Raw genomic sequence first — 25,943 nt, forward strand, 5'->3', positions numbered from 1 at the left:
GAAATTATGGGACAAATTGGGCCGAAAGAGGCAAGTGTAACGTCATAAGGAAAGCGAGGGAAACGAGGAAAATGGCGGAGAGCCAGATTGGTTTTCGGTTGCGGCGACGAATGGGGGGCGTGGGCTAATAATCATTCGCATCCATCGATCGTCGGCGCGACCTTGGCGCTCGCCGTCTGCAGCGGTATGGGGCGTCGCCTCTGCGTCGACGAGAACGGTCGACACGGCACGGATCCAGGATGATAGACCTGATTCGAAAGCTCACAGATGAGAGAGCAGGCCAAAAATAAAGGGATCACGGGGAGTGCATGTTAGCAATGGCGGGCGGGCAGCCACCGCATTGCGACGCCGGTCTCGGCCATCCGAGCACTCCAACAACCCTCTTTCGGGTGCCCAGCCAACCTTACATACGGCCCTTTGCTCCCTCCACCTCCAATCGTCCTCCATCTTCCCTCTCCACCCTCACCCCCCTCTGCTCTTCACTCCCAGCTCAACGTCGTCGTCGTATCGCTCACCCCCATGTCTTTCGTCAAGCTCAGCATCTTCGGGACCTCTTTCGAGGTACGCATCCGTGCCATCCTCGCCTAGCACGATGACTTTCCTCGCCTCGTGCCCCCGTTGCCTACGGCTACTGCCACACACGATGACGCACCCCTCGCGCCGTGCGTCATCGCCATCGGCGTTTCTCCTCCTGTTTCTCCGTCTAGCTACTTCGTCCTCTTCGAGATCGTCTTCCTCACCGCCCGCCCTCGTTTCGCTAGGTCACAACGCGCTATGTCGACCTCCAGCCCGTCGGCATGGGTGGGTCCCCTCCCCCCTCTGACCATTCCCTCGTCCTGACCACGCTGCCCTACCCGTTCGTCGCAATCAGGCGCATTCGGCCTTGTGTGGTGCGTATTGGCCTTCCTTTTCTGTCGTGACACGGCGTATGCTGACATGCGGCGACGTCGGGGCGTCTTGTCAGTTCCGCAAAAGACCAGCTCACGGGTGCATCGGTCGCCGTGAAGAAGATCATGAAACCGTTCAGCACCCCCGTCCTCAGCAAGCGGACCTACCGCGAGCTCAAGCTGCTCAAGCACATCCAGCACGAGAACGTGAGTGAATCAACCCCTTAACTCCCTAGTCGTTCATGTGTCTGGGCTCGTGCTTTAATGTGCTGACGCCTCACCATCCTATCGCAGATCATCAGCCTCCGCGACGTCTTCATCTCGCCTCTCGAAGACATGTGCGTCCTTGTTCCCCTCCGCCCTTCTCTTCCCTTCTCTTCCTGTCACCCTCTTTGAAATCCCCTCCGCAACGACCGAGCTATACATAGCAGCATCCGATTGATTCCCCGCACTTTATCCCATTTGGCGTCCCTTTGCCCTGCTCTCTACCTTGCGATCCTAATCCTGATCCTGATCTGAACACAATCCTGATCTCGATCTCGATACGTACAGCTACTTTGTGACAGAACTCCTCGGAACCGACCTCCATCGCCTCCTAACGTCACGGCCACTCGAGAAGCAGTTCATCCAGTATTTCTTGTACCAAATTCTGGTGCGTTATATCACCTCCTGGTTTATCCCGTCCTTTCGCTTTCCGCTTTAGGTGGACGGAATGTGATATGTGATCGCATACTCATGCTGACTGACACATACGTCGCATATAGCGCGGGCTGAAATATGTGCATTCGGCAGGTGTTGTTCACCGAGATCTCGTGAGTGTCTCATCCATCTCTTAACGCGTTGTCCTCCGCCCTCCGCCCTGGGTTAGTAAGGGTTCAGCTAACCTGATATACAGAAACCAAGCAACATCCTAGTCAATGAGAACTGCGATCTCAAGGTGCGTCGGTTTCGAGTCTCCACTGATCTCGCATTCTGCCGTATCTTACACTCTTTCCATCGTGCACACTGCAGATCTGCGACTTCGGCCTCGCGCGGATCCAAGACCCACAGATGACAGGCTACGTCTCGACGCGGTACTACCGTGCCCCGGAAATTATGCTCACGTGGCAGAAGTACGACGTCGCAGTCGACATCTGGAGCACGGGCTGCATCTTTGCGGAGATGCTTGAAGGGAAGCCGCTGTTCCCCGGGAAAGACCGTACGTTTTCTTCTCATTCCGTTTTCTCTCGTAGCTATGTTTTGGGCTTCCAATTTTCGGTCCCCGTTCTGAGGGCTCTTCTCGCATTTTCTACTCGAGTGATTCTTTTTGCGCGTTTGTTTATGTTCTGTCTGTGTTTGACTCGCTTCTGTGCTATCTCCGGTCGCCGGGTGTCGACTCTTCCTTCGTTCCTTCTTTTCGCTGCCTTGCTCTTTCAGAAAGTTACTCACGTCTTCACTCTTACTCCACTGGCCCCACATTGCCCCACTGCTGTACCTCAACTCGCCCTATTTCTGCTCTTCTCTGCACTGCGAACAGACGTCAACCAGTTCTCGATCATAACCGAGCTGCTAGGGACCCCACCTGATGATGTCATCGAGACTATTTGCAGCGAGAACGTGCGTCCTCCCTTACCTTCCCTTCCTCCTTCGTTCCTTGTCTCTCCGGTCATCGTCCCTGCACGTCATCGGAATCCTAACGGCTATCGTTTTTATCTCTGTCGTTATCTCTATCTTGGGCGTCATCGCCGGCATATCCACTACCCGCGGGCGTCTCTCGTCACTGGAATACGGATTCGGCGACATGTGGGTAACGTGAACGGGTTCACGAATGCAGACGCTTCGGTTCGTGCAGAGCCTACCAAAGCGGGATCGTGTGCCGTTCAGCGAAAAGCTGCGGTGCAGCGACGAGAGCGGTACGTTGTTTCGTTTTCCATTTCTGCTCATTACGGCGCACGAACACTCAACAATCTCCTTCTTGACGTGCAGCGCTCGACCTGCTCGAAAAGATGCTTGTGTTCGACCCGCGCAAGAGGATCGACGCGACGGCGTCACTCGCGCACGAGTACGTCGGGCCGTACCACGACCCTACGGACGAGCCCGTCGCGGGAGAGAAGTTCGACTGGAGCTTCAACGACGCGGACCTGCCCGTGGACACCTGGAAGGTGATGATGTACAGCGAGATTTTGGGTGAGATTCTTCTGTGGCCGGCGGCCTGTTGTAGCTAGCTCTCGGCTGACGTCGTGCGCGCCTTTTATGGAAGATTTCCACCAGGTCAGCGATTCGACCGCGAGCACGACGGCGAATGGCGTGCCGGAGGGCGCCCTCGCGGGGCCGGACGACGGCGGCGCGCCGACGGCGAACGGGTCCGCGCCGCATGCGGACTGAACGTGCTGCTACACGCTGGTCCATCGCCCTCGTTGCCACGCTCGTGCACGGGGCAGAAGATATGGCGCGAAAATGCGTGAGCGAGGAGGTGGATGGACGCTTTTGATATTTGAGCCCCGTTTCTTTTTCTTTCGGGCTGGTAGACGGTGTGGAGGCGGAGGCTTTCTTTGTATCTATCACGGCACACGAAGCAAGAGCAAGCAGCAGGAGCAGAAGAAACAAAAGAAACAGAAGCCCGTGTACCAACTAGTGTAGTGTTTTTTTCCCGTCGTATTTGTCTGTCTATCCTCCTCTATACCGTCGGCCGCTCGTTTCATTTGTTCGTTCGTTCGTTTGTTCGTCGCGTGTACTCCTTTATCTCTCGTCTCGTCTCGTCTCGTTTCGTCTCGTCCCGGTTTCTTTCTCTTTTTTAGTTGTTTTTCCTGTTTCGTCTTGTGGGTCGTTGTCTCTGTCACGATCTCCCGATTCCCACCCACGCATCCCACGTCCATGTCCATCTCGCCCATCCTGTTCTCGTCTCGTCCCACCCATCCCACCCATCCCAGCCCAACCATTCCCATCCTGTCTCATCGGCCACGAGCATTCCCACCGCCTTCCCTTCTCTCGACATCGACATCGACATCGACATTGACATCGGCCCATAGCCTCCCATAGCCTCCGGCGCAGCTCGGCACTCGCCCCCCGATCCTTGATTCCCGATCCAAGACTGAATTGATACTCATACTTCTACGTACACAGCTACATAAATCATACTCGCACTCGCACACGTATTTGGTTGGTTATACTCATGCTCCCGCGTGCTTCGTCGCGTCGCGTCGCGTGCGGTCGCTGGTCTCTCGTCAGCGCTCAGCGCTCAGTTCTCAGCTCTCGTCTGTCGCCTCGGCGATTATTGGTTTGTTCGTTCACTATTTGTGTGGCTAGATTTGATTGTTCAGCGGAAAGAGTGGCTTTGGGGCATGTGAGTGGCATGTGTGGAGATTGATGCTGAGGAGGGTAGCGTCCGCTTGTGCCTGCTGTTCCAAGCCTAGTCTCCGTGGCTGGCTGACCTTACACTGAAGACACTCGCTCTGTATCGATTATGCGGGGCGCTCGTTGACAGTCCTGTTTTTGCAACGATGTTGATTGCTTTGCGCTGTGTTATAAAGCAAGACGTGGTTGGTACCACATGTAATCGAATGAATTTCCCGAGGAGAACTGAGAACGGACGATCCCAAAGTCGAATACATTGGCTCCGTATAAGTAAATGAGGCATCATCGTCAAATGTAAATGCACTATATCAGTCCGTGCATGTTTCTATGGCCGCTCTTCCGCATAACTTCCCAATTGTTTGTCGTTGAGCACGAGCGATGTCCATCCACGTCGCTTCCCAACCTCCTTCATACAACGCAATCGCCAGGTATCTACAGTACGAGATAGGTGCCTGCGATACGCTCTATATTCAGCCGCCGCTTCAGATGGGCTCAGGCTAACAAGTTCGTCGTAATCAGAGTCAGTCGAGTCGTCGTCACTGCCATCACGGACATGGTTTTTAGGACCGAAACAGCGGGAGCAAACTGTTGGCATCCATACAAACCGACTGCGAAAACACGGCCCAGTGCAGGTTGTCAGAAATAGGCTGCGTTCGTTGGGTAGACTTATGTATGAGTCAACAGATGACATCCTGAGAGGAGTACGAGACGTCGATGCAAACAATGGAGGCGGTTTGAGCTCGAGCCAGACGCGATACACATATTGCAAGTTATAAAGCATGGATGTGGCATCATGCTCAGAAATTGGCCACAGCGACTTTACCACAGTCGACATTCCTGATGGCCCCGACATTGCATGGCCAAACATCTTGGCAGCTGCGTCGAGCATGACAAAGTGAGGCTTAACACGAGAAGTGAGAATCGGTAGAGTGTCGAATGGATATGAATGGCGAGTCGACGTTCGATCGGCAGTACTTGGGATGTGTGGTGAGGATGTTCCTGTTGCATCCGGATAGTCGAAGCGTTCCATCGAAGGAACATGCTTGCCAAGTGGCAACAGCCGGTACTCAAAGGTCCCAATGCCTTCATAAATCTACACAATCGTCGATAAGATACGAAAATGGAATGAAAAACAGAGAGACGAACCGTGTCAATGTGTGGTTGTTGATTCGGACTTTTGAGATCACTGAGGATCTTTTTACAATGTAGCCATGCTCTGTCCACCATTTCAGGAGACGGGAGCAAAAGCCACTGGTTGCTGTCAAACGATTCGAACAAGTCACGCCGAACTAAATTGTGGAGAGCATCAGTGTCCGTTTGGGCGCGGATAACAATAAAGCGTACGATATATTCTATTTGCTTCTATTTCCAACTCGAGGGAATCATACTGCATCCCCCACATCCACTCGAGACGCGTAAGCTGCATTTGATAGTCAGCGATTGCGTCGACGATCGGAAACATAGGATGAAGCATACTAATTGGTTATTTCGCCAGTGGCGTGGATTGAGCAAATAACACGGTTCGATTGGCGTGTCCGATTCAAGCTCTTTTGTGACAAGGCATTGCTTGACGTTCGTTATCACTGATCGCGGAACTTCAGCAATGGTAGCAGGTTGTTCAGAGTGTTGATCCACATCTTGTGAAGTTGAAAACTTAGTAATAGAATGGGCAGTCACCCAATGACACACGTACCGGAAATATTAGAAGACCTTGTCTTGCTAGTACTTGCAAACGGAGCAGAGAAGATAGGAGAACGGTTTATCTCTGGGGGGACAGATATATGAGGAAACGTAAGTGGTCACAGACAAGGGTCTGCGCACCCAATGCGTCTATGACTTCGACCCCTTTGCGCCTTTTGGCTGGGCTTGACACAGTCAACGTTGTAAAATCTCTTGCGCGCTTTCGACTGAGGCATTTTACACCTAAGTCTATGGTGCGTCGAATACGAGTGCCATGCTTTGAACCTTCAGAAAGACGTTCAATATGATTTTACAATCAATGCGTAAGCAAGCACTCTGTGAGGTCAAATACATTCAAACGTACTGGTAGTGTACGAAAGTCCCGTTGTGCCATCACTGCTCTTCAATGGGCTTGACCCAATCAATGTTGTAGACGCAGCACTACTGTGACGTTTGATTGCCAAAGGGATAGAGGGTAAGACGCGGCCAGCATGTTGAGAAGAATGTTCTACGGTTCCATAAACTAGATGAAGGGTAAATAAAAGCAAGGGTGGCACGAATGTAGAAGCACTTTTGATGTCTGAGCAGCCCGTCTCAACACCGGCTGCACTCGACCACCTCGATGGTAAGGATCCTATGATACCCATAATGCCGTGGTGTTCTGTTCGAGATGTTTCCTATAGATGAGATTGATATGGATGATTGTTCTCGAAAGAAGCTGGTAGTGCGGGTTGTGAGCTCTAGCGGAGCAAAGGTATTGGTTGAACGAGTGAGCCACCAGGTTCCACAACACTCTGAGCAGGACAGTCATGTGATACTGGGCCAAAGTGGCGAGTGAATACACTGTGAATACCGATTTTCTCGCCTGTTGTCTGCTCCCCAGTTGCTCCCCTCAACTCAGTTGCACGCTGTGTTGGTCTCAGGTAATTTTCCTCGAAGCTCGAGCCTATTTGTTATGAATTTGGCTGAAACGTTCAGCCTTGATGCGAACCACAAACATACTTCGCGACGTCCCACTTGTCCGACACAAGCTCATATTGAAGCAGTTTGATATATCTTGCCTTGGTAATTTGGATGTCTTGCCGTGATAAAATAAGTAGGTCTACAGTAAGTATACACATACAAGTAAGCTACCTCTTCCGAGTCGCTCGGCTACCGGCGATAGATCCTGCGGCAGTTTTCAGGGATTTGAAGTTTGTTTCCGCATCAACCTCAGAGGGTGTCGGACTCGAGCGCTCGCGCTTTGTGTTGAGACCGAGAAAACCTTTGACAGCTTTCCAAGGCCCACGGTGGGTTCTCGTCCCAATCCTAATATCCATCTCATCTGTGCCGTTGATCCCATCCTGATCTTGATCCTGATCTTGATCCTGATCCTCCCCGACCTCCTTGACCTGGGGGTTGATAAATTCCTTTGGTACTGACACCTCATTCCATCGATCGTATAAGTTAGATATCTCTGAAAGAAAATGCATAGCCTGATCTCTCTCTACACCATAGGCGATACTAACAGTCGTCTGTAACTCTTCGAACTGAGACAGATCGAGGTCCTTCAATTTCCTTGCAGCATTGATAATGACATAATGCGGTTCTACGTGAGAGTAGACCGCAGGTAAGTCATAGAATGGATGCGGATATAATACCTTGGTAGTCACGGGTGCCGGAGTCTGAGACTGTTCGCCCTTGTCAGTTCGCTGGTAGTGGACGATGTCCGAGGTTGGGTTTCCAGGAAGCGGCAAGAATCGATACTCAAAAGCTTCCCCTGGTTCGTATATCTGTTTGGAAATTTTCAGAGAAGCGACAAAAAAGAGATCATTTTTCAACCTACGTTGCGAATGTCGTGGCCAATTTCGTGATTATGTGAAATGCGATTAACTATTTCTGGCGTGGGCAGGAACATAGCGCGCTGTTTGTCAACGTATCGGTGAATCGAGATGAGTACTGAACAATATAATTTAGAACAAGCAATGAAAGACGAGATATGGATGATAATCTTACACCTCGCGACGTTTCTAGCATCGTCGATGTTGAGCTTTTTGTAGCCTATTCCCAGGGCGTGCTCAAGTCTAGTGAGCTTCAATGGTCAAATCATCAGTAAATTTATGTCATTACGACAGGTGAAAAAATAAATAGCTCACAAAGCCGTTGTCTTTGCTATCGCATTGAGGAAGGAAGTGGCAGTACTCTACCTCGATTTCTGTGTCCAGTTGCCTTGTCACAAGGCATTGATGGGGGTGCGGATCCAATGCATCGACGACTCGCTTGGTAAATGGATCCGTCCCGGAAGTCAGCTTTCTGCCATCGTGCATAGAAGCTCCTTGAATAATTTTATGCAACCTCTCCTCGGGTGATAGGGTGAATCTTTGAGGCCGAACGTAGTCGGAATCGTCGATGCGATTGACGGCCGCCGAGTTTAAAAATCCGTTGGGTGCCTTGGTACCGTGGGTGTCGTCCAAATCGTACGCCAGACCAGTCAGACGCGAGTTCCGACTGCAGCTTCTAGTTGGAAGTGGTGAACGGGTTGGAGCGTCGTCATCTAAGCCACTTTGTGATGTGTCTTCCTCCGCCATCGACTCTTCTTCAGCATCTTTTGAGGGCTTGTCCTTGAAAGAGTGCTTTCTCTTGATGGTGAGCTTGCCCTTGATTGAGAACTTGTTTTTGACAGAGAGCTTGTTTTTGACGGAAGGCTCGCCATTAGTGGAGGATTTGACCCTAGTGGAGGAGCTGTCCTTGATGGAGGTCCTGCCTCTGGAGATATAAGTACCGCTTTTCGTAGTGGCAGGCTCACTTTTGGCGACGGATTGCCCAGAAGTAGAGCGAAGAGACTTTTCCCAACGGTCCAAGGAATTGCGTGGCGAATACATGCCAGATGTCGATATGAGATTCTGAGGATTTCAGGGCAGAAGGGTGAAGGGCAAGTGATGTGATGTAGGGTACAGAGAGTGAATGTGAATGTGAACATTTATGGCTTTCATGAAAAGTGGCGAATTCAAGGTGGCCGGAACAGCATGTGGCAGAACAACGGATGGGATGTGACAGACAAAGCGTAGTTACCTGGTGGGTGGACGTGCCTCGTCCATCCAATAATGAGTACCTCATTTGTGGTTCACGATGCCATCCTACAGCGCGCGCGAAGAGAAAGTACATTGCAAGCAAGCAGGAAAAGGCACCTCACTTTTTGAAATGACGAAACCCCACCGCGATAATGCAAGAGAATCAATTAAAAATGCCGCTCAACGATCTGCACATATACAAAGCCATTCAGGATCAGCCCACGTAATAGAAAGGTCAGGACTGCAACACGATCGGTCGCGTCGTAGCAGTACCCGCGACTACTGATACCAAATCCTCGTCTGAGGTCTCGGGTATGTGGGTTTCGAAACGGGGGGCAGGTAGGGCTTGGGCAGCGGCCGTGGGGTGGACACAGGCCGCAGCGGTCGCGAGAGGCGCCATTGTGGACGGCGTTCGTCTATCGCGAGGCTGAGGATCCCCGAGCGGGGCGCGCTCGGGCACAGGTGCGCGGGAGCAGACTCACCGTGGAGGCCTAGATTGTAAGGTTATGACGACGCTGTACGTTGTCTCGCTGGTCATCACCGGTGCGAGCCACAGTAATTATCGCAGAGGACACTCACAAGCGAAGTCGAAACGGTATCACAGGCATAGAGACGAGCAAACGCGACTGATGATGAGGGTTTTTCACTAGTCGTCGGATGACGTTTCGTGCGGGTATGCGGCTATCGATAACAATTGCGCTCTCCTTTATAGCACAGAGCACGTACGGCCTCGAGGCTCGTTGTGTTGTTCTGTCGCATGCGTCGTCGAAGATGATCGCGATGCTTGATAAGGCAGGAAGGCCGTCCCAGCGTCAGATGTGTTCAATCTTGAGCCGTCTGTCAGCAAGCCGCGCGCGCTGGATCCGCAGGGTTAGCGTCGACGGAGGGTATGGCGAATCGCACACTGTGAGTTCGAGGGGCGAAAGCTTCTGGAATGCGGAGGTTTGGGGGCGGGACAGGGTGGGTGCTGAGGCCGGAGGGTAAGAGGGGCGAGGTCTGCTGTTTGAGACGCGAGTACGTACCCGGCCATGCAGCATCTCGAGGCTAATGGTTAGACATCTGCTAACGTTGTGGTGTGGATCAAGATCATGCAACAGACAAGGTGGAATGATATGGCAATCGTTTACCGCAAACTACTCACCACTCATTCTCCCAACCCATGTAAGAAAAGACGGTTGACTACGTACCTACCAATCGCATCCGTCCCTAACATCAACATCAACGGTCGATTGCACCCCAGCCTCAGCATGTACCAGTGACTGGCCGGCCTATGAAACACATAGCGAGACGAATCATGTTCTTCGACGTACCATTGAAACCGCAGTCCCAAAGACCAAGTTTTACACCATCCTGCATCCTTCAAGTTCCCCCATCCTGTTCTCATCTTGTGTCGGAGGCTCTACGAGTGCTCTACGACATCCCTTGGCCTGCCATGGTCCTATGCACTCGACCCCCGATCTCCCCCGATTGAGATGAGACATAAACTTCTACGTACACAGCTGCACGGCCTATGGTCGGTGCTCGCACTCGAACACGCATTTGGTTACTCGTGCGGTCTCGCATCGCCCAGTCCCGTTGGTCTTATGTCTACGCCTCCACCTGACTAGGCCAACCGTTCACCATTCGGGCTGTCGATTAGGCTGGGGTGCAAACCTTCGGGGTATGATTGCAAGAGCGACGCTGCAGGGGATGCAGGGGGCAGGTGGGTAGTCAGGGTTGTATGTCACCTAGACGAGATCGTAGAGCGCGTGGATCTGCCTGTATATCTTATGTCCGACGCGACAGTGGGCCATGGTTGCGATCCAGAGCATGTCGGTTCTGGTGCACGTCGGATGATGCATCCACTCGCGCCTGTTGCTCCAACCTTCCGAGCTCCTTGCCTCCGGCGACCGATGACTGCAGCTCTAGTGTTCTGATTGACTGCTTTCATTTGGAAGGGGTATGATTGAGATGGTGATAGTTGGAGTCAGATCGCCGGCGAGGCGGTGCAGCAAGCGCGGGACAGTGATTGTGGGCAGTGTTGGGCGCTCTGTGAGCTTCAAATACCTGCCGGGCTCAGTTTGATGTCCCGATCATATCGTCCAGCGTGTCCAGCGTGTCCAGCGTCGTGCTCTAAGCTTTGGCACCCACTCGAATTTCCTTATTTGACGCCTCTCCTCAGGGTTTACGACCTCTTACGACCCCTGTGCAGTGTGCATTGTCGAGTTCTTGGATTATTTCACCGGCGCTCGTGGAATCGCCATCTAAACTGAGGGAGCTAAGCTCCAAGTACCATGCGGCGGACCATGTCGACTGAGGGCAGGACGATGTCATCGACCGAGTGAGTTTGCGTCCCTTTATGGGTCCCGGTTATGTGCAGGCCCTGAGCTGTGCTTCCGTCCTGTCATTTTGCTTCCGCACGCCGCCATCACGACTGACCCTGTGTTCCTGTCGGTGACGCATACTGACCCGCGTGCTCTCTTTCCTCTCCATGCAGGCCCTGGCAGTTTCTAGGTCTGTATATTCACACATTCCCCCTGCCCTAGCCTATGCACTCACACCATCTCCGATTCCTCCCCCGCAGTCGTGCGGACGCAGAACCTCCACTTTTTGCGTCCCGAAAAGACATGGCGGCCCATCGTCACCCTCGAGGTCGACGATACCCGCCGGTCCTCCTACGAGGTCGTTCTCGGCACCGACGGCCAGAACCCCAACCTCAAGCAGCCCATGTTTCTGTATGTCTCCTCCAACTTCCCTTTGTTGATGTGTCTAAATGCGCTTGCGCGGCAGCGAGGAGGTGCACCATGGAAGTAGGCTCGAGATTCGTGTCTGGCACAGATCCCAGACTAAGGCCAAGCGGCGCAAGGCGCATCTTGTTGGCTCAGCCAGCGCTCTGCTCGGCGAGGTGGTCAAGCGCCAAGGCGATGACCGACGTGCGCATCTCTCTCTCTCTCCAATTTGTGCACTTGACCTAATCATGACTCTGTTCTTCGTCTTCACCTGGTTCTTTGGCGCATATATGCGCATATAATCACATGCATAATCATAATCCACGTATGCAGATGTCGAGATCCGCCTCTCCTGCACCTCGGCCCAACGACGCAAGTCGGCTATCCAGAAACAGCCCTCCGCGGCGTCGCTCCTCGTGCGCATCGCACCGCCTCGCGCACTCTCGAGCGCGAGCGCGTTAACGTTTTCTGATGAGGATTACGACGACGGTGATGACGGGAGCGTCATCAGCTCACGTACGTTCCCACCGCGTCTCTATCACATCTCCGACAATGCACGCGCAGAAACTAATGCGAGTTCCAACTTTATAGGAAAATCACCTGGGTCGACACTTGTCAGTTTACCTGAGGGTGACGCGGAGGATGCGGGCGACTCGACGCTCAACAATGAGCCTCCTGCACAAATCCTCAGACACCGACGCCGGCGGAAGACATCCAAGCCAAAGCCCTACTGCCTTGACTCCGACGTAGCCGAGCCATCCGAGAGCGAATACGAATTAGAATCTGCGGAGGATTCTGATGACGGGTTTCCGCCAGATCGTGTCAGCGACGAGGAGACATTCGATGACGACACAGCTTCGCTGCGTGTCCGCATCCGCTCAGAATCGGTCTCGGATGTGTCTTTAGGCGTTGATGATGGCAGTATGGGTAGCAAGGAACCGCCGCCATTCTACGCACCATCTACGTTGCCGGCCTGGCGCGCGGCGTCAGACGCGGTCTCCGTCGCGTCGACGGTGTCGTTCGCATCGTCCGTGTTTGATACTTTCACGTACTATCGTGAACTCCGCGAGGCGCAGCTTGACTGCGATTTCGAAAGCATCCTGCTTAAGCTCATGGGCGAGTGGTATTACGTTGGCGCGTCGGTACGCGAGCATTTTATTCTATTTCGTTTCGATGTGTCGTCTGACAGCCTCTCTATGTAGTTACTTGCGGTCGCAGGGTGCGTTACCAAACCCAGATGCTCAAGGAACAGAGCACATCACTGACTTTCTTCTCCGAATGATTTTGTTCTGGACAGGCTTGATACTGCTGTGTTTGGCTTCTCGCCAGACGCGATTTTCGGAGTCGACACCTTTGCCAAGCGTGCCGTGACAGTATCAAGCATCGCGGCAGGTATAGGAATCGGGATCGACGCGTGGTTCTTGTTCGCGTACAGCGGCGCCGACGTGCGCAAGTTCCAGGTAAGCGCCTTTCTTGCCTGCATTATATCTTGGGAAATCACTTTGCTCAATGCACACCTTGCCTCCGGAACAGATCCTCGCCGTCGACCTGTACTCGTCCTTTTTCTTCTTCTCGCTCACGTCCCGCATGCCGCTCGTCGCGCTCCTCGTCGCAGCCGTCACGCTCATGCTCTTCCTGTTCGCAATCGCATGGTCCGCGTGGCCGACCGCCGTGCTCGCCATGTCGTTCATCTCCGGCACGCTCTTCAGCCTGCAGTTCATCGTGTACGGGTGCCACCGCGCCGTGCTGGCCGCCGTGTGGTGTGTGCAGGGCATCGGGCGGGGCGCGCGGTGGACGTGGAGGAGGGCGCTTGGCAGGAGGGGAGAGGACGCTGAGGACGCCGGTGCAGGCGATCGCGGCCGTAGTGCAGCTGAGGCCGTTGCGGAGCTGCATACGAGGAGTGTTGTAGGCGCCGGACAGCCGCAGATCCAGGTGTCGTTCACGCCTGTGATCCCGCGGGAGCCGGAGCCGTGTCGATGATGCCCTCGTCCTTTGGGTACGTCTGGGCGACGCTCGAGGAGCGTGTGCTGGATCGTCTTGGAGGTGTCGTGTGCTCCTTCATGCACCAGCTGAATTTAGAGCTCGTCTTGAACGGCGAGCGAACGAGACCGAGGGACTCTTTGTCTAATGATGCGCCACAGGGTGTATATTTAAGGTAGATACATGGTTGTCCGTTCGCGACAGTAGGTGTGCGCGAGATCGAGAGTCATCTGCTCGGCACCGCTACACAGACATTGTCTAGCATTGATGGATTCCCGATAAAATGTGCATTGTGGCGCCGCCCAGCTATGCATATGAGAAGGAAGGGGACGGAGGCCTCTCGTGATGCGCGTGCATGCCGTGCTGATACTTGGGCTTTCGATGAGTGGGAGTCAGGTGAGCGCTGGCCCTCGTCGGAAGTCGAGAGGTGTGAAAAGTTGCAATGAGGTCAGTACAGAACCATGCTGTAATCGGTGCATACTCCCCCTCCCACCATCGGTCAACCTCATCGGCAGATGCATGGGGGGCTGGTACGAAGGGCCTTCGCGTGTTTCAGCCCTAGAAGGTTAGAAGGCCTTACGCCCTCGTGGCCGATCGACTTTTCATGCCGTTATGCTGCCGATGTTTGATATATGAGGACAGCGAGACCTACTGGCGCTCCTGCGTATATTTGAGGTCAGAAGAACACAGAGTGCGGGTGCAGACAGCGCATTCAGCGTCTGATGATTGAACAAGGGCAAAAAATGACATCTACAGCCGAGAGGCTGTACCTGGATCTTAGGTTGAGTCAATGTATACGCACTGTGCCATTAGTATTATGATGCTGGATGCTCGCTATCGGCGAGTGCGAGGGCACAGATAGAAAGAGACTTTCGGACATGGCTAGACATGTGCGCCTTGAGAATGTTGATATTTTTCAGCAGTGACGGAAACGAAGAATACCGGAGGGACACCGATGGCAGAGGGAAGGAGATTCGCACCAGATCGCGGGTTCACACACAGCGAAGACCGTTTGAACTCCAAGCTGCGATGGTATCCCTTGCGGTGACATCCTCCCAAAAAGAGATCGAAGATCGAAAATAACGCTGCATCGAACTCGTCATAATTGCAGGCGCCTGCTATAGTCAATTACAAGGAAGATCGAAGCTTAGATACAGTGTCCGCGTGGAAGGACCGTCAGAGTAGATACTTAGCGTCCCGAAACAATAAACACAAATCGAAATCGTCCCTGCACATATCTCGTCGTGGTGTAGGTTTCGAACAGAAGAGATGAACGGGTGGGAAGGGGGTATCGTCGTGGACTCGTTATTTGCTGTGAGATGCGAGAGCAAAGTACATTACACTGCGACCCATGCGCCAAAGAAGATCCCGCCCGTGATGGCGGCAATGGATGCAACAAAGGGGATTCCGATGTGCTGAGGCGCAATCGAATGTCCTGCGTTAGCCGAGCTCGCGCTGTTTAAACGGACTGCCATCAGATCGAACGTAACAGGGAATCAAGCGAGGCTACACACGCTGAGGAAGACGCTGAGGAAGACGCTGAGGAAGACGCCGAGGAAGCAGCAGCTGCGGCGCTGGATGCTGCGGATGCTGCGGACACACTGGATGCGATGGACACTGCACGAGCGGTCGCGACGCTGTACACTGATCCGCCGAACGAGGTCGCGACACCAGCACCGCTCTCCGCAAGAGTGATGCCCACGCCGCCCGCCGAGGTGATCTCAGTGAACGCCTTACCGCCAGCCGCTGCGAATACGCAACAAACGTCAAAAAAATGCTATTGAGCGTATTGAATGGAAACATACATGTAACAACAGTGAAGACGCTCGCCGCTGCAGACGTGGCCTCAGATAAAATGGATCCGGCTAGAGGAATGGAATGAGATCTACTACAAGCGTCAAAATGTAAAAACGTACCTGCGGAGGTGGCCTCATTGGCCCCAGAACCCACTGTCGATCGCATGTCGTCAGCATCAAGAAGGCAAACGTAGTTGAACGTTGCGGGTACTAGAGTGAAGCCAAAAAATCACGCACAAACAGAAGTAGCCACCGCGATATCCGATCCCGCTACGGAGGTGAGCGAATTGAAGACGCTTCCAATATCTGCCCAGGCAGTCAATGGCTTGCGCGGCTTCCAAAATTATATGGCACACCTTGACGCTTGACATGAGGAGTTGCGCACGCGGCGGCGACGAAAAGCAGAGCAGCGTAGAACTTTGTGAACATCATTATGGCAAGTCGGATAAAGAAGTCAAGATTAGATGTTGGGAGGCAAAAAATGTGGGCAAGAGAAGATCGAAAGAGTTTATTGCGAGCTGAGCAATAGTGGGGATTTATATCGGCTTGCTAACGCCCAGAATTTTGTGCACCGCCTCCTGTGGAGCACCCGACGACTATTAGTCGATCAGCCAGGAATCACGATGGAAACCCGTCGAGGCTCGCTGCTTACCGCAGTCATGCTTTCACTTGAACAGTAGCCAGAATCCTGCTCAACATCTTACCCGTCTTCCATCCTCGATACTTGACGAACGATCCAGCGATAATGTTGCGTTGGGAGTCGGGACAGCGATGCCGGCGCTTTTCGGCTTGGTGGCGGTCCGACGCAGTCCGTCCTGCGGAAGCCAAAAAGCACAGGCTTGCGTGATGACGCACCGCGTTCCGCAGCGACTCGTTAGAGGCTCTACATCATGCATACCACAGCAATATGCTTGCTCGGGAAAGCCGAGAAGGGGATATCGAGGCTCCATTATTCTTGAAACCGGGTGTGCCCAAATCGATCAGTGATAGTTGCAGCGGAGGGCATTCTGCTTGATAAGTTGCAGGCAGTGATGCGAGCAAAGGTGAGTAGCGTTGCTGATATCAATGAGTTGGAAACTGTTCTCATCGTCTCGCAAGTTTTACTCACACCTGATCAATAGATGATGGTTGCGGTCAAGCAAGATTCAACTTGATGCGCATGGCCTTTGTGATCGGCAAACGTGTGATGCAGCCGCAAATGTTGACGATGATGGCTCGGGCATACCTGTCGAGGCGGAAACTAGGAAATAAATAATCGAGGTTCTTTCGTACTCGTATATCATTCACTGACAGGCCTATGTTCTATATATATAGCTCACTCGTATTGGGGAATCGCCGGCCCATATCCCGCACCCTGATCATGGCACCCATGCGTACGACCTGCTTCCTCCATCACACACTTACAACATACAAGGTTCACTTGTCTACGTCCATTATTCCATTTCCCGCAGCGTCAGCTGCGTCAAGGCTCGTGAGTGTGCCCAGCCTTGCGCAGCAGACAGTCATCCTCTGGTTCCATTTTTAGGACCGGGCATGTCTACAGGGTCTTCTTATTCGTGGTTCACAAGCCTGCCGCCATTGGTCATAACTCACCTGGTTTTCTCCCGACTGGTCCATGGACTCGATGTCAGCATACACACTTTACAGCGTTAGCTGTCATAACCAATGGGGAACCCAAGCGACCCCATTAGCATGATGGACAGCGCTCGACCACCGCTAATGAGCGCTAGCATGCTAGCCACCTACACCGGAGGATTCCACAAATGCGCGCGCAGCCAAGGCATGGCCGAGGTCAAACATAGGTCATCGCAAGGCCGGTTATACCGCAGTACGCATGGCCCTGTACCTTCATGTACGTACGTACGCTCCTTGACACTGTGTCACGAGCTCCCACCGCGCAATTCGCTTGTGCTTTGCGCTCGTCCATTTCATCCCAGTTCCTGGACACGTTAGGTGCGCCCGATCGTCCCAGAATAAAAACCGCACATCGTCCATCGGCTGACCGTTCCTAGACCGCCTCATCTCCATCTGCACCGCGGGGATGACGGCGATTCAGGCATCATTGCCCCATCCCTTTCCGTGCGCTTGTGGCGCGTAGGCTAACCTGCGCAACGGTGAAATCGCGGAGACCACGCCTGAACCCGCCCGTGTTCGGCCCATCTTCCGTCGATGGACACGCGCATGTAAGGCGAGGTCTCAAGCTCGAGTCTTTCGCATCCGGGAAGTCAGGAACAGAAGCTTGGAAGGATGCGACGCACCCTGGGCACTGGACCCGTAAGCTGTAAATCGGGGAGCCCCAGGGCATCTGGCAACACTAGTCGCGCGCCACCTCGCGCGCTGGGAAGGTCTGCTGGGAACACCGAAGACTCAACAATGATGCTGCTCGATTGGGTGACCCCAGACCCTCCAGATGCGTATGTGGCTGCGCTTACCTCTAAGACTAAGCCAGATAGTACATACTCTCACCAGGTAATGCAGCCGACATCACCGGGAGCACGATGTAGAGCTCCATATAATGTATCCTGCCGACCAGAAGGTTCCACTTATGACTTCCATAGAGATATACACCCGAGGTCGACGTTTTGGGCGAGACAAAGAGAGCGTGGTGTAGGAGCCACGAATGAATATTACTTACATGGACAAAAGAAAATCAGCCCGTGTGGAATCCATATTGCCCTTCTGAGAACCGCCGCAGTTGGCAATCGGACCATCTATGAAATCAAGACTCATCGCTGGGAACAGGCAAGCTTGTTAGAGCGGATGATAGAACATATCTTCCTGGTACACGTACCTATCCTTGTGGGACATTATTAGGACTGGGGTCCAGGACTCACCTTCATATTCCATTTGATTCAGACTCTTACGGGACAGATTCTCCCAGGTCAAAAGAGAGCGAAGCAGACTCGCCTTTTTCTAGTTATACATAAGCCAATCCGGAGTCGACATGACTCAAGATTCGGAGCACCTGCGCTTCGCTTGACTTTTGATGATGTCCTCGCCCACACCACGTTGCGAGTATGTCAAGAAAGAACGGCGTCTCCTCACCGCCTGTCGGGACGTACTCCGCCATGGAAGGACGTCGCGCGCCGCGTGCGGCGGTACGTATCTGAAATGGAGCGCGCCCGAACTAGATGTCTTGTGTACCACTTATCTCCATTTGCGTCAACAATAGCGATTTCTCATCGTCGTAGACTTGGCAGGTTAGATGTCTGAGCCGATGCTGGTATAAGAATAGGAAGCAATAAGTCCCTGGATAAATTCCAAATTACCGAGGAAGATGTTCGGCAGCAGATGTGAGTTTTGATACAGCGTAGAGAGTGGTTGTACTCTACGTTGCGGCCTTCCAAGGGTTCCGGTGGCCATAGTAGTAGTAGTAGTAGTAGTAGTGTGATGGAGGCTCCTTCCATCTCCCGTTTGATAACAATGGTCCGCGAGCGTTACACTGACCCCGCCGGAGACCGATTTCGGGTAATTGCGCGAGGCGATGCTAGTTGGGCGCTACGGAAATTAAAAGAATAACGTCACGACACCCTTTGTGGGCGCATAACAGCGGACCGATCTAGGCAAAGTCAAAAAGCTTGACTCCGTTAGGATGTCGGTCTCGAAATCGCGGGTTCTCATACTATGCGATTGACAGGCTGCAAGGCGTCTTGACACAATATAGAATCTCGAGGTCAATATTTGTGAAACTGTTCTCGGCGCTCTATGCGATGAGGTACCGCTGTCGATCGGCGAAAATGAGACATTTTGACTCGACCCTGGTACCAATCAATCACAGCCAGCCAGCAGCGATGGGTGTGGGAGTTTCCGCGGGAGTTAACCAACAGGATCCTGCCGTGTGACTGTTGGGTCACAAAGTTATCCTGAGCCTCGATATGATAGAAATAGGTTTCAGAGCTCGGTTCAGTGGTGGGGAGAGTCTCAGGCTGAAATTTGGAAAAGATCAAAGGTGGTGAAAGGCAATTGTGTTCCGGCCGGACGGCGGGCAGTGCCGGTGGAGGAAAAGTCCGCGATGGTGCCGAATGCCGTTCCGGGTGTTGCACTGTTTCAGAAATTCAGTCTTTGACCGAGTCTCACTTCTCCGTCCGTCACAGACTATATATTCATACCCGACTCTCCCTCTCCAATGTGTGGCCTTTTCCCTCCAGTTCATCTCCCCTCCACCCCGGGTGCCCCGCCTTCCTCTACGTTCATAGTCTTCACGTTCTCCAACGACCATGGGTTATATCAATGTATCTGCTCTCTGGTTCTGGCCCTTCATGCCTGCTGTGAGTGTCGTTCACCATTCTGCCCTTGTTTATCCATTGTTCTCATCACCTCACAACTAGGCGGCTCCCAAAATCGATGGCACGACTGACCTCACGCAAATTTATCCGCCTTGTCCGCGCCCCGTCCCCGAGATCCAAGCCAAGGATCCCAAGCCCGTGCCGCTACCCGCCGAGATGATTGTCTCTATTCTCGAAGCAGCCTACTACACTCCCACCCTCGAGCCCGACACCGATTTGCTACTCGCATGCTCCGTCGTTTGCAAGGCATGGGCGGCACCCGCTCAGACGCTCCTCTTTCAAAGCATCATCCTCCGCTCGCAGCGTGCTTACATCGCTTTCTCCGAAGCCGTCGATTGTTCTACAGAGCGTGGGCGTGCCCTCGGCCAATGTGTGCACTCTCTGCGCGCTATCATCGACCCGTCACAGCCCTTCCGTCTGCTCCCGCGTTCGTTTGCCCGTACGGCAACGCTCTGCCCGAACCTGCAGGAGATCGACCTGTCGTTGTATGGCGCCCGGGCAATAGAATCGGAAGCATCTGAATACCCCCTGTCTTTAGAGCGCTCTAAAGCCCCCATGTCCTCCTTCGATGCCACAACGCTTTCACTTTTACGCGCCGGGCCCGCCATCACGTCGCTGCGATTCAGCAACTGGTCCGAAAACGCAGACGCATTACCACAATTGCTCTCGATCTGGCCTTCCCTGCGATCTCTAACCCTTCGTGGCCTCCCGCCTCTCATGTCCGAGCCCCCCGCACAAGCCGCATTGTTCCCTAGCGCCTTGCACACGTTGCACCTTAACTTACAGCCCGCCCCGTCACCTGAATTCTTGGACTGGCTTCTGCATACCACGCGGTCCGCATCGAGTCTCCGGTCCCTCGAGCTCGCCCGTCAACCTGACCCTCGTGTTCTCGAGAAACTCCTGACAGCCCATGGCAGCACGCTCACTTCTCTCGCACTCCCTGCCATTCGCAGCGCCGAGCTCAGCATGGTCACCTCCGCTTGTCCCCACTTGGCTGCGCTGCGCATTGAGCACCCATGGGCGGGCCCCGCGATCTTCCGTCGTGCGCCAAAGGAGCTTTCTCGCATCGCTCTCGGCATCGATGAGGGCACGCCTCTCGGTCCCGTGTTGGACCTCGTGAGGAGCAGAGAAGCCGTCAGTGCTGTCACGGTGCTTGTATGGCGGACCGGAGAGAACCATCCCCAAGTTGGGGATCTGAGGAAGTTGTGTGTGTCGAAGGGGGTCGAGATCAGGGTTGTCAAGAATGTGGAACAGTTCAGGGCGTTGGTGGTGAGTCTATCCACTATTTCTACAGCTGACAGGTGTTGATGAGCGTCTCGATCCCACAGCGCGCGGATCCCGCACCGTGCTCAACTGTCCTGGACCACCATAATGACGTCGCACTCACGGGTGTCGAATGCTGATGCGCCACGCCATGTATCCATAATCCGCACGCTCGTATCGGAAACTGTATCATATCCGTTACGCCCCGCATTCATGAAAAAATCACGCCCCGCCAATCTACTGTATATCACCCTAATCGACAAAAAATTCACGCCTTTCTCTCTCTTTCTCGTCTCATCGCCACGACACGGTACACCCATCTATTACCTATAGTATTGTCCTCTGGGCAAAGCATCTTCATTCATTCGCTATTAGGATCCATCCCGTCCACGTACGCTCTCGTTACAATCTTTTTCCCTTCTACGCAATGTTTTCGAGTGTTTTTCGGACGCTTAATACCGCTTGCTAGCGTGCATTTGCTCTGATTTCTTGTAGGACACTCTTCGGACCACGGCATCACCAATATATCATATATCCCCATCATCCTTCCTCGACTTCATGCTCCATCATACTTAATATCCCTTCAGCTGTATGTCATAGATCTTCATAGTTTGCTTAGAATGCCGAGCATCACTTTCTTTTGCGTGGTCCACGCACATACGACAGCTCGGACTAAGAAAGCCTTCTATGAATGCCATGTGTAATCTGCGAAATGAATGGAATTGATGACATTTGCTTGACATTTTTTGAAAGACTTGGTCTTCTTTCGCCGTGGTCCGAAAGGCAGGTTTTCTATTTCCAACTCTGCAGGTAACTATCGTCAAAGCCATACGGCACCATCGTCATGAACACAACAGCTTGGTTTGCATAAACGTCTAGCCTATATTCAGAGGCAATGGGCAGAAGCCGATGGTATGCCGACGGTGGATAAGTTCGGAGGATAACAATCTTATCATTCCATCAGCACAAAGAAACATACATCGAAGAGGGAGACAACATGAGCAAGCTCCATCCTTCCCGAGCCCCCCTTCTCTTGGTACATATGCAGGAAACCCCATCGATGAAGGATAAGTATGGCTAGCCAAAGTAAAGTATGTTCCAGGAAAAAATCGACATGCTGTGTCCTCCAAAGGTGACGACACGACACTTCCTAGCCTGGGTGTTTCTTGAGAGCAACAGGACTCCGAAGAGTCACTGGCACTGTTTCGACGGTGGAGGAAAGCTGACATCGAGCAGCGTGGCATGTCTCTCGTAGAGAAAAATAAAAGTAATTGAAGGCGGGTTTATATATGCGAGCGGAGTTGGAATAGATTTTCTCACGAATTACGTCCCACCAGGCGCCTGCTCTCAAACTCGTTCATACATTAAGCGAGAAAACATGGCTTCTAATCAAATTATGTGGGAAGACAACAGTGTACAGACAATTGAATAGCGGGGATAGCAGATAGCGGTACAAAAAAAATCTGGAAATGCTGCGATTGGAGAGGAAGACAATATAATAGCGGGGAGGAGCGATAGCATGGGCGAGTGACATTAGCGCTTGGAGGGCGCCTCGCAGAATAGACAGGCGTCATATATACACATTATAATGCAAGAAGCTATAAGATAAACGCTGTCCTTCAGAGGGTCGAGATGTCAAGGACGGGAACGCGCGTTGGCCAGATGGTCCGCTCCCGATATATCATATGGGCAGCAGAAGCCTTGTGGACTTTGTCATAGATATTCTCAACGAGGAACGGCAGCGTGAGGGCGCCCGCCCTCCACAGCGCGTGCAGCGCGTCTAGCACCCAGGCTGTGGGTGGTGGGATGGTGTGATTGGGAGCAGTGTAATGACCCAGCGGTTGGACGGATAGCACGATTCTGGTGATGTCGTCCAGGGACTTTTTGCAAGAGCCCACATGGGCGATGCCGATGAAGTCCCATGAAGGATCACTCACTTGATCTACGGCGACAAAGACAGGGCGAATATAGCTCGAGCTGCCCAGCGTAGACCAATAGAGTTGATACATGAGGACGCGTTGGTCGGTATAGAAGCCGTCATGAACAACAAGAGCCCATGCGACGCGCTTCGTGGGAGGCGAGCACGCAGGGTCGGGGATGTGATATAATGCGATCCCGATGTTTAAACTAGAGTTCTGGCGCTGATGGCCGGTACCAGCCAGTGCGCGCGTTGGGTTGATGGGATGGATGGATCTAGAATGATACAAATATTAATAACCGTATATCATAAATAGACACCGGAGGTGCACATGGTGAAACCCTTACCGAGTGATCATGATAATGATTTAGATATAGATGTCGATCGCGGTGCGGGTAAATATAGCAACCTTGTAGCTAAAGTTGCGGAGGATTGTGAAGGGAGAAGAGTAGGTTAGCGAGGTGTACAGTCTGGGTACGGGGCAATGAGACATCTTTATATCTGGGTGGCAGCATAGAAGGCGTTGAGGCTGACGCGTCCACGCCAGTGGTAAACGAGGCTCATGTTTCCGGATGCAATGCTAACGCCACGGCACGCGAAGAGAGGTAAAACACGCGTCGGCCGCCTGTTCGACTGTGAACAGAGAAGGCAATGTCAGACGACGATGCTAACTCCGTGAGTTCACTAGACAGGGCACAAGGCTTGCCATGAAGAGTGGCGTACAAGGAGGCGTTCAATGAAACCTGTGTAGGAGGACAGGTATCAAAGGAGATATTAGTTAGAAGATCGCATGGACAGGATCCGGGTTAAAGTTACTCACCCAAATTGCCTTCCGCCACTACACTTTTGTACCTATCGCACAGCGGTGTATGTTGATGGCTATCGACCGGGTCGCCCCAGGTCATGTAGGCGACCTTCCGAGGATCTTGATGTTCGATTCGAGACAACATACATTACCCCACAAAACGGCACGAAATCTGAAATTAGTGGAGGGCATGCGTGAGACGCGTGGACAGTTGCGCTGCAGTGACAACACGTGTTCCAAGTGAGGAGCGTAGGGCATTCATTGACTTCGTTTCCGTACAAAACAACAGAGGTGTATGCAGTCAAAGATGTGTACGGCCTGCAAACTGAACTAGAGAGATCACCATAGGGTCACAAGTTGAGCCCTCGGTGTTACTTTCGCTGGTTTCGCCGTGGACGTGCACTGATGAGAACGGAGATGAACACTTCCTGACCTATTGCTGACGGTAGACGTATAGAGCCTTGCTGATAACGCCTTGGCTCGCTCTAATGTAGTCCTAGCGCTGCTTACTCGCTCATGAGGCACATTGCCTTTGAATAGAGGTTTCATGAGATCTATAGACGCATCTACAGTAACGACCACTTACCTCATTGAGCCGTCCAGCAGTCGTGCATATGGATAATATGGTTGAAGTCGCACCAACGGCGCGCGCTTTTCGAATATCGTGTATTGATGGAGGTACAGGAATCGAGCCGGGGCTTTTGATCAAGGGGCTGGCAGATGGCGACCTATCAAAATGTCCGTTGAAGGTTCACTTTTTCAAATAGAAGGAGTGGGGAAATCAGAGGCTGAAAGACTCTGGTTGTTGACTATTCGCAGCTAGACGCTCCAGCCTCGAGGCTCGTGGGGAACGCCTGTGATGTGTACCTCGGGATGCTGTGAGCGGATTCCTATAAGAGAATGACACGAGGCGAAGGTGCTATCATGAAGGAAATCGGGGCAAAATGTGATTGGCATTGCTCTTTAAGTCGGGTCTATTGTGAACGCGATCTTGGCGGTGGACTCGAGTGGACTCGTAGACGACGAGGATGAGTCACGCCAGATTGTGATGTGAACTGGTGATGATGTGACATGCATCCTGGGTGTGACTGAAAGTGAGTTTCGTTCCATGTCGTACACAATGTTGAGGAGCTGCTTCACGCAAGGTAAGCACCGTGCTCGCTGTGATCGACACATTATCCAAACCTCCACACCAAGGTACTCGATCTGTACTCCCAATACCTGGGCCGCCATGCCTTCGCGCCGGTCTCCACACGTCCTCTGTCCTCCACGCAGAATCCCAGCGCAAGCGCCAGTCGCGTCTGATTCGAGAGGCGAATCTTAGCAAGCGTGTCGAGCTTCAGCAACTCGCGACCACAGAACGGCCCCATGTTGTTCTCGGGACGAAGCCGGGGGACGACAGCAAATGGGAGTCATCCGACCTCGCCCGTGTGCTCGTCAGGTCGGACGAGCTGGCACTCTCATCAAGTCCTCATGTCATCTCGCTCCCTGAGGGTGATATCAAACTGCCCCAAGCTTTCAATTATGGCATTGGAGAGAAGGAAAAAGAACTTCTGTTCAAGCATCTTCCTTTCACAACCGCGGAGGGAAACACTCTCCGAAGAGCCGAGAACACTTACACAGTGCGGACGTCTTCGAATATGGAAGAGCTGAAGGAGAAAGCGTTGAAGCTCGAGCTCGAGTATGCCATTGACAACGCCAACAAGTTTGCGCCGTTGATTGCTCTGCGGAATGCGAATGCGCAGGGCATCGCGTTCGAAAATCGGAGGCGGGTTATTGCTGAATTCTCTGAGCCGGGAAAACCGAACGACACGGGAAGGCCAGAAGTACAAGGTGTGTTTTCGTCTTGTCCTCCTTCGTTCTTTACCTGATTTATTGATTACGGTGTAGCTGCTCTGCTCACGCTACAGATCCGCAACTTGTGGCAGCATCTGAGCAAGTTCAAAAGAGATGTTGCAAACCGACGTAGTTTGCGGAGGTTGGTCCACCAACGAGCAAAAATTCTTCGATACTTGAAGGGTTATAACCGTGATCGGTACGACCGAGTCCTGCAGCGTCTAGGATTGGAGCCGGAGAGCGTGGAAGGCGAGCTTGTAGTTTGAGGCACAGGAATGTCGGCCCTTCCTTTCACTTAGTATCTGCTGTGCAATACACTCTTCTTTCATAGCATCTTCACGACATGTGATGCTCGACAGGCCAACGAAAGGCATGCATTCTCCATGTTGTCAGACAGAGAT

The 25,943-nt window shown here is 52.8% G+C and overlaps 11 protein-coding genes across 11 annotated transcripts; 5 read left to right on the forward strand and 6 right to left on the reverse strand.

Moving 5' to 3' along the window:
- Window positions 1-433: 433 nt before the first annotated feature.
- HETIRDRAFT_153508 (mitogen-activated protein kinase-like protein) lies at window positions 434-3,251 on the forward strand (the record flags this gene model as incomplete). The annotated part of the gene is made up of 13 exons (XM_009542279.1): window positions 434-561; window positions 762-801; window positions 872-890; window positions 965-1,094; window positions 1,182-1,225; window positions 1,440-1,539; window positions 1,652-1,699; window positions 1,783-1,824; window positions 1,899-2,085; window positions 2,404-2,483; window positions 2,701-2,779; window positions 2,853-3,053; window positions 3,127-3,251. The coding sequence occupies exons 1-13, from the start codon at window positions 520-522 to the stop codon at window positions 3,249-3,251; spliced, it is 1,137 nt and encodes a 378-aa protein (XP_009540574.1). The 5' UTR covers window positions 434-519.
- A 391-nt stretch (window positions 3,252-3,642) lies between these two features.
- On the reverse strand, window positions 3,643-4,390 carry HETIRDRAFT_437457 (uncharacterized protein; the record flags this gene model as incomplete). Its single annotated transcript, XM_009542280.1, has 1 exon — window positions 3,643-4,390. A coding segment is annotated over exon 1 (249 nt), but the record flags the coding sequence as incomplete, so codon positions are not given.
- Window positions 4,391-4,545: 155 nt separating this feature from the next.
- Window positions 4,546-6,547, reverse strand: HETIRDRAFT_468170 (uncharacterized protein; the record flags this gene model as incomplete). The annotated part of the gene is made up of 8 exons (XM_009542281.1): window positions 4,546-5,313; window positions 5,367-5,509; window positions 5,565-5,640; window positions 5,697-5,857; window positions 5,914-5,983; window positions 6,028-6,185; window positions 6,253-6,423; window positions 6,472-6,547. 8 exons carry the CDS (start codon window positions 6,545-6,547, stop codon window positions 4,546-4,548), a joined length of 1,623 nt encoding a protein of 540 aa, XP_009540576.1.
- A 327-nt stretch (window positions 6,548-6,874) lies between these two features.
- HETIRDRAFT_423730 (uncharacterized protein) lies at window positions 6,875-9,350 on the reverse strand (the record flags this gene model as incomplete). The annotated part of the gene is made up of 8 exons (XM_009542282.1): window positions 6,875-7,002; window positions 7,057-7,324; window positions 7,409-7,672; window positions 7,726-7,838; window positions 7,896-7,971; window positions 8,036-8,645; window positions 8,686-8,782; window positions 9,224-9,350. The coding sequence occupies 8 exons, from the start codon at window positions 9,348-9,350 to the stop codon at window positions 6,875-6,877; spliced, it is 1,683 nt and encodes a 560-aa protein (XP_009540577.1).
- Window positions 9,351-11,047: 1,697 nt separating this feature from the next.
- Window positions 11,048-13,946, forward strand: HETIRDRAFT_181091 (Hypothetical protein). Its single transcript, XM_009542283.1, has 9 exons — window positions 11,048-11,270; window positions 11,427-11,443; window positions 11,514-11,664; window positions 11,720-11,862; window positions 11,992-12,174; window positions 12,250-12,800; window positions 12,861-12,877; window positions 12,956-13,118; window positions 13,192-13,946. The coding sequence occupies exons 1-9, from the start codon at window positions 11,224-11,226 to the stop codon at window positions 13,636-13,638; spliced, it is 1,719 nt and encodes a 572-aa protein (XP_009540578.1). The 5' UTR covers window positions 11,048-11,223; the 3' UTR covers window positions 13,639-13,946.
- Window positions 13,947-14,701: 755 nt separating this feature from the next.
- HETIRDRAFT_406563 (uncharacterized protein) lies at window positions 14,702-15,933 on the reverse strand. Its single transcript, XM_009542284.1, has 6 exons — window positions 15,791-15,933; window positions 15,672-15,740; window positions 15,555-15,587; window positions 15,444-15,503; window positions 15,153-15,384; window positions 14,702-15,093 (listed from the first exon to the last, which is right to left on the reverse strand). Exons 1-6 carry the CDS (start codon window positions 15,864-15,866, stop codon window positions 14,976-14,978), a joined length of 588 nt encoding a protein of 195 aa, XP_009540579.1. The 5' UTR covers window positions 15,867-15,933; the 3' UTR covers window positions 14,702-14,975.
- Window positions 15,934-16,670: 737 nt separating this feature from the next.
- On the forward strand, window positions 16,671-17,387 carry HETIRDRAFT_437461 (uncharacterized protein; the record flags this gene model as incomplete). The annotated part of the gene is made up of 1 exon (XM_009542285.2): window positions 16,671-17,387. Exon 1 carries the CDS (start codon window positions 17,100-17,102, stop codon window positions 17,385-17,387), a length of 288 nt encoding a protein of 95 aa, XP_009540580.1. The 5' UTR covers window positions 16,671-17,099.
- A 1,197-nt stretch (window positions 17,388-18,584) lies between these two features.
- HETIRDRAFT_437462 (uncharacterized protein) lies at window positions 18,585-19,362 on the reverse strand. Its single transcript, XM_009542286.1, has one exon. The coding sequence runs from the start codon at window positions 18,839-18,841 to the stop codon at window positions 18,614-18,616; it is 228 nt and encodes a 75-aa protein (XP_009540581.1). The 5' UTR covers window positions 18,842-19,362; the 3' UTR covers window positions 18,585-18,613.
- A 218-nt stretch (window positions 19,363-19,580) lies between these two features.
- Window positions 19,581-21,722, forward strand: HETIRDRAFT_456564 (uncharacterized protein). The gene is made up of 3 exons (XM_009542287.1): window positions 19,581-19,702; window positions 19,763-20,989; window positions 21,049-21,722. The coding sequence occupies exons 1-3, from the start codon at window positions 19,652-19,654 to the stop codon at window positions 21,121-21,123; spliced, it is 1,353 nt and encodes a 450-aa protein (XP_009540582.1). The 5' UTR covers window positions 19,581-19,651; the 3' UTR covers window positions 21,124-21,722.
- Window positions 21,723-22,602: 880 nt separating this feature from the next.
- Window positions 22,603-23,259, reverse strand: HETIRDRAFT_99048 (uncharacterized protein; the record flags this gene model as incomplete). Its single annotated transcript, XM_009542288.1, has 2 exons — window positions 22,603-23,176; window positions 23,249-23,259. The coding sequence occupies 2 exons, from the start codon at window positions 23,257-23,259 to the stop codon at window positions 22,603-22,605; spliced, it is 585 nt and encodes a 194-aa protein (XP_009540583.1).
- Window positions 23,260-24,826: 1,567 nt separating this feature from the next.
- On the forward strand, window positions 24,827-25,808 carry HETIRDRAFT_99049 (uncharacterized protein; the record flags this gene model as incomplete). The annotated part of the gene is made up of 3 exons (XM_009542289.1): window positions 24,827-24,851; window positions 24,904-25,539; window positions 25,597-25,808. 3 exons carry the CDS (start codon window positions 24,827-24,829, stop codon window positions 25,806-25,808), a joined length of 873 nt encoding a protein of 290 aa, XP_009540584.1.
- Window positions 25,809-25,943: the final 135 nt, after the last annotated feature.

The sequence above is a fragment of the Heterobasidion irregulare genome (genome assembly GCF_000320585.1).
Source record: "Heterobasidion irregulare TC 32-1 unplaced genomic scaffold scaffold_01, whole genome shotgun sequence".
Classification (NCBI taxonomy): Eukaryota; Fungi; Basidiomycota; class Agaricomycetes; order Russulales; family Bondarzewiaceae; genus Heterobasidion; species Heterobasidion irregulare.

Bases quoted from the DNA above. Each gene is read 5' to 3' on its own strand.
- HETIRDRAFT_181091 (XM_009542283.1), top strand. From the start codon at position 11,224: ATGCGGCGGACCATGTCGACTGAGGGCAGGACGATGTCATCGACCGA. The intron at 11,665-11,719 runs GTATGTCTCCTC...CTTGCGCGGCAG, and splicing joins CTCAAGCAGCCCATGTTTCT to CGAGGAGGTGCACCATGGAA. The intron at 12,175-12,249 runs GTACGTTCCCAC...CCAACTTTATAG, and splicing joins CGGGAGCGTCATCAGCTCAC to GAAAATCACCTGGGTCGACA.
- HETIRDRAFT_406563 (XM_009542284.1), bottom strand. From the start codon at position 15,866: ATGATGTTCACAAAGTTCTACGCTGCTCTGCTTTTCGTCGCCGCCGCG. The intron at 15,504-15,554 runs GTACGTTTTTAC...CCATTCCTCTAG, and splicing joins CAATGAGGCCACCTCCGCAG to CCGGATCCATTTTATCTGAG. The intron at 15,385-15,443 runs GTATGTTTCCAT...GCGTATTCGCAG, and splicing joins CGTCTTCACTGTTGTTACAT to CGGCTGGCGGTAAGGCGTTC.
- HETIRDRAFT_437462 (XM_009542286.1), bottom strand. From the start codon at position 18,841: ATGGAAGGAGCCTCCATCACACTACTACTACTACTACTACTACTATGG.
- HETIRDRAFT_456564 (XM_009542287.1), top strand. From the start codon at position 19,652: ATGGGTTATATCAATGTATCTGCTCTCTGGTTCTGGCCCTTCATGCCT. The intron at 19,703-19,762 runs GTGAGTGTCGTT...CCTCACAACTAG, and splicing joins TCTGGCCCTTCATGCCTGCT to GCGGCTCCCAAAATCGATGG. The intron at 20,990-21,048 runs GTGAGTCTATCC...TCGATCCCACAG, and splicing joins AACAGTTCAGGGCGTTGGTG to CGCGCGGATCCCGCACCGTG.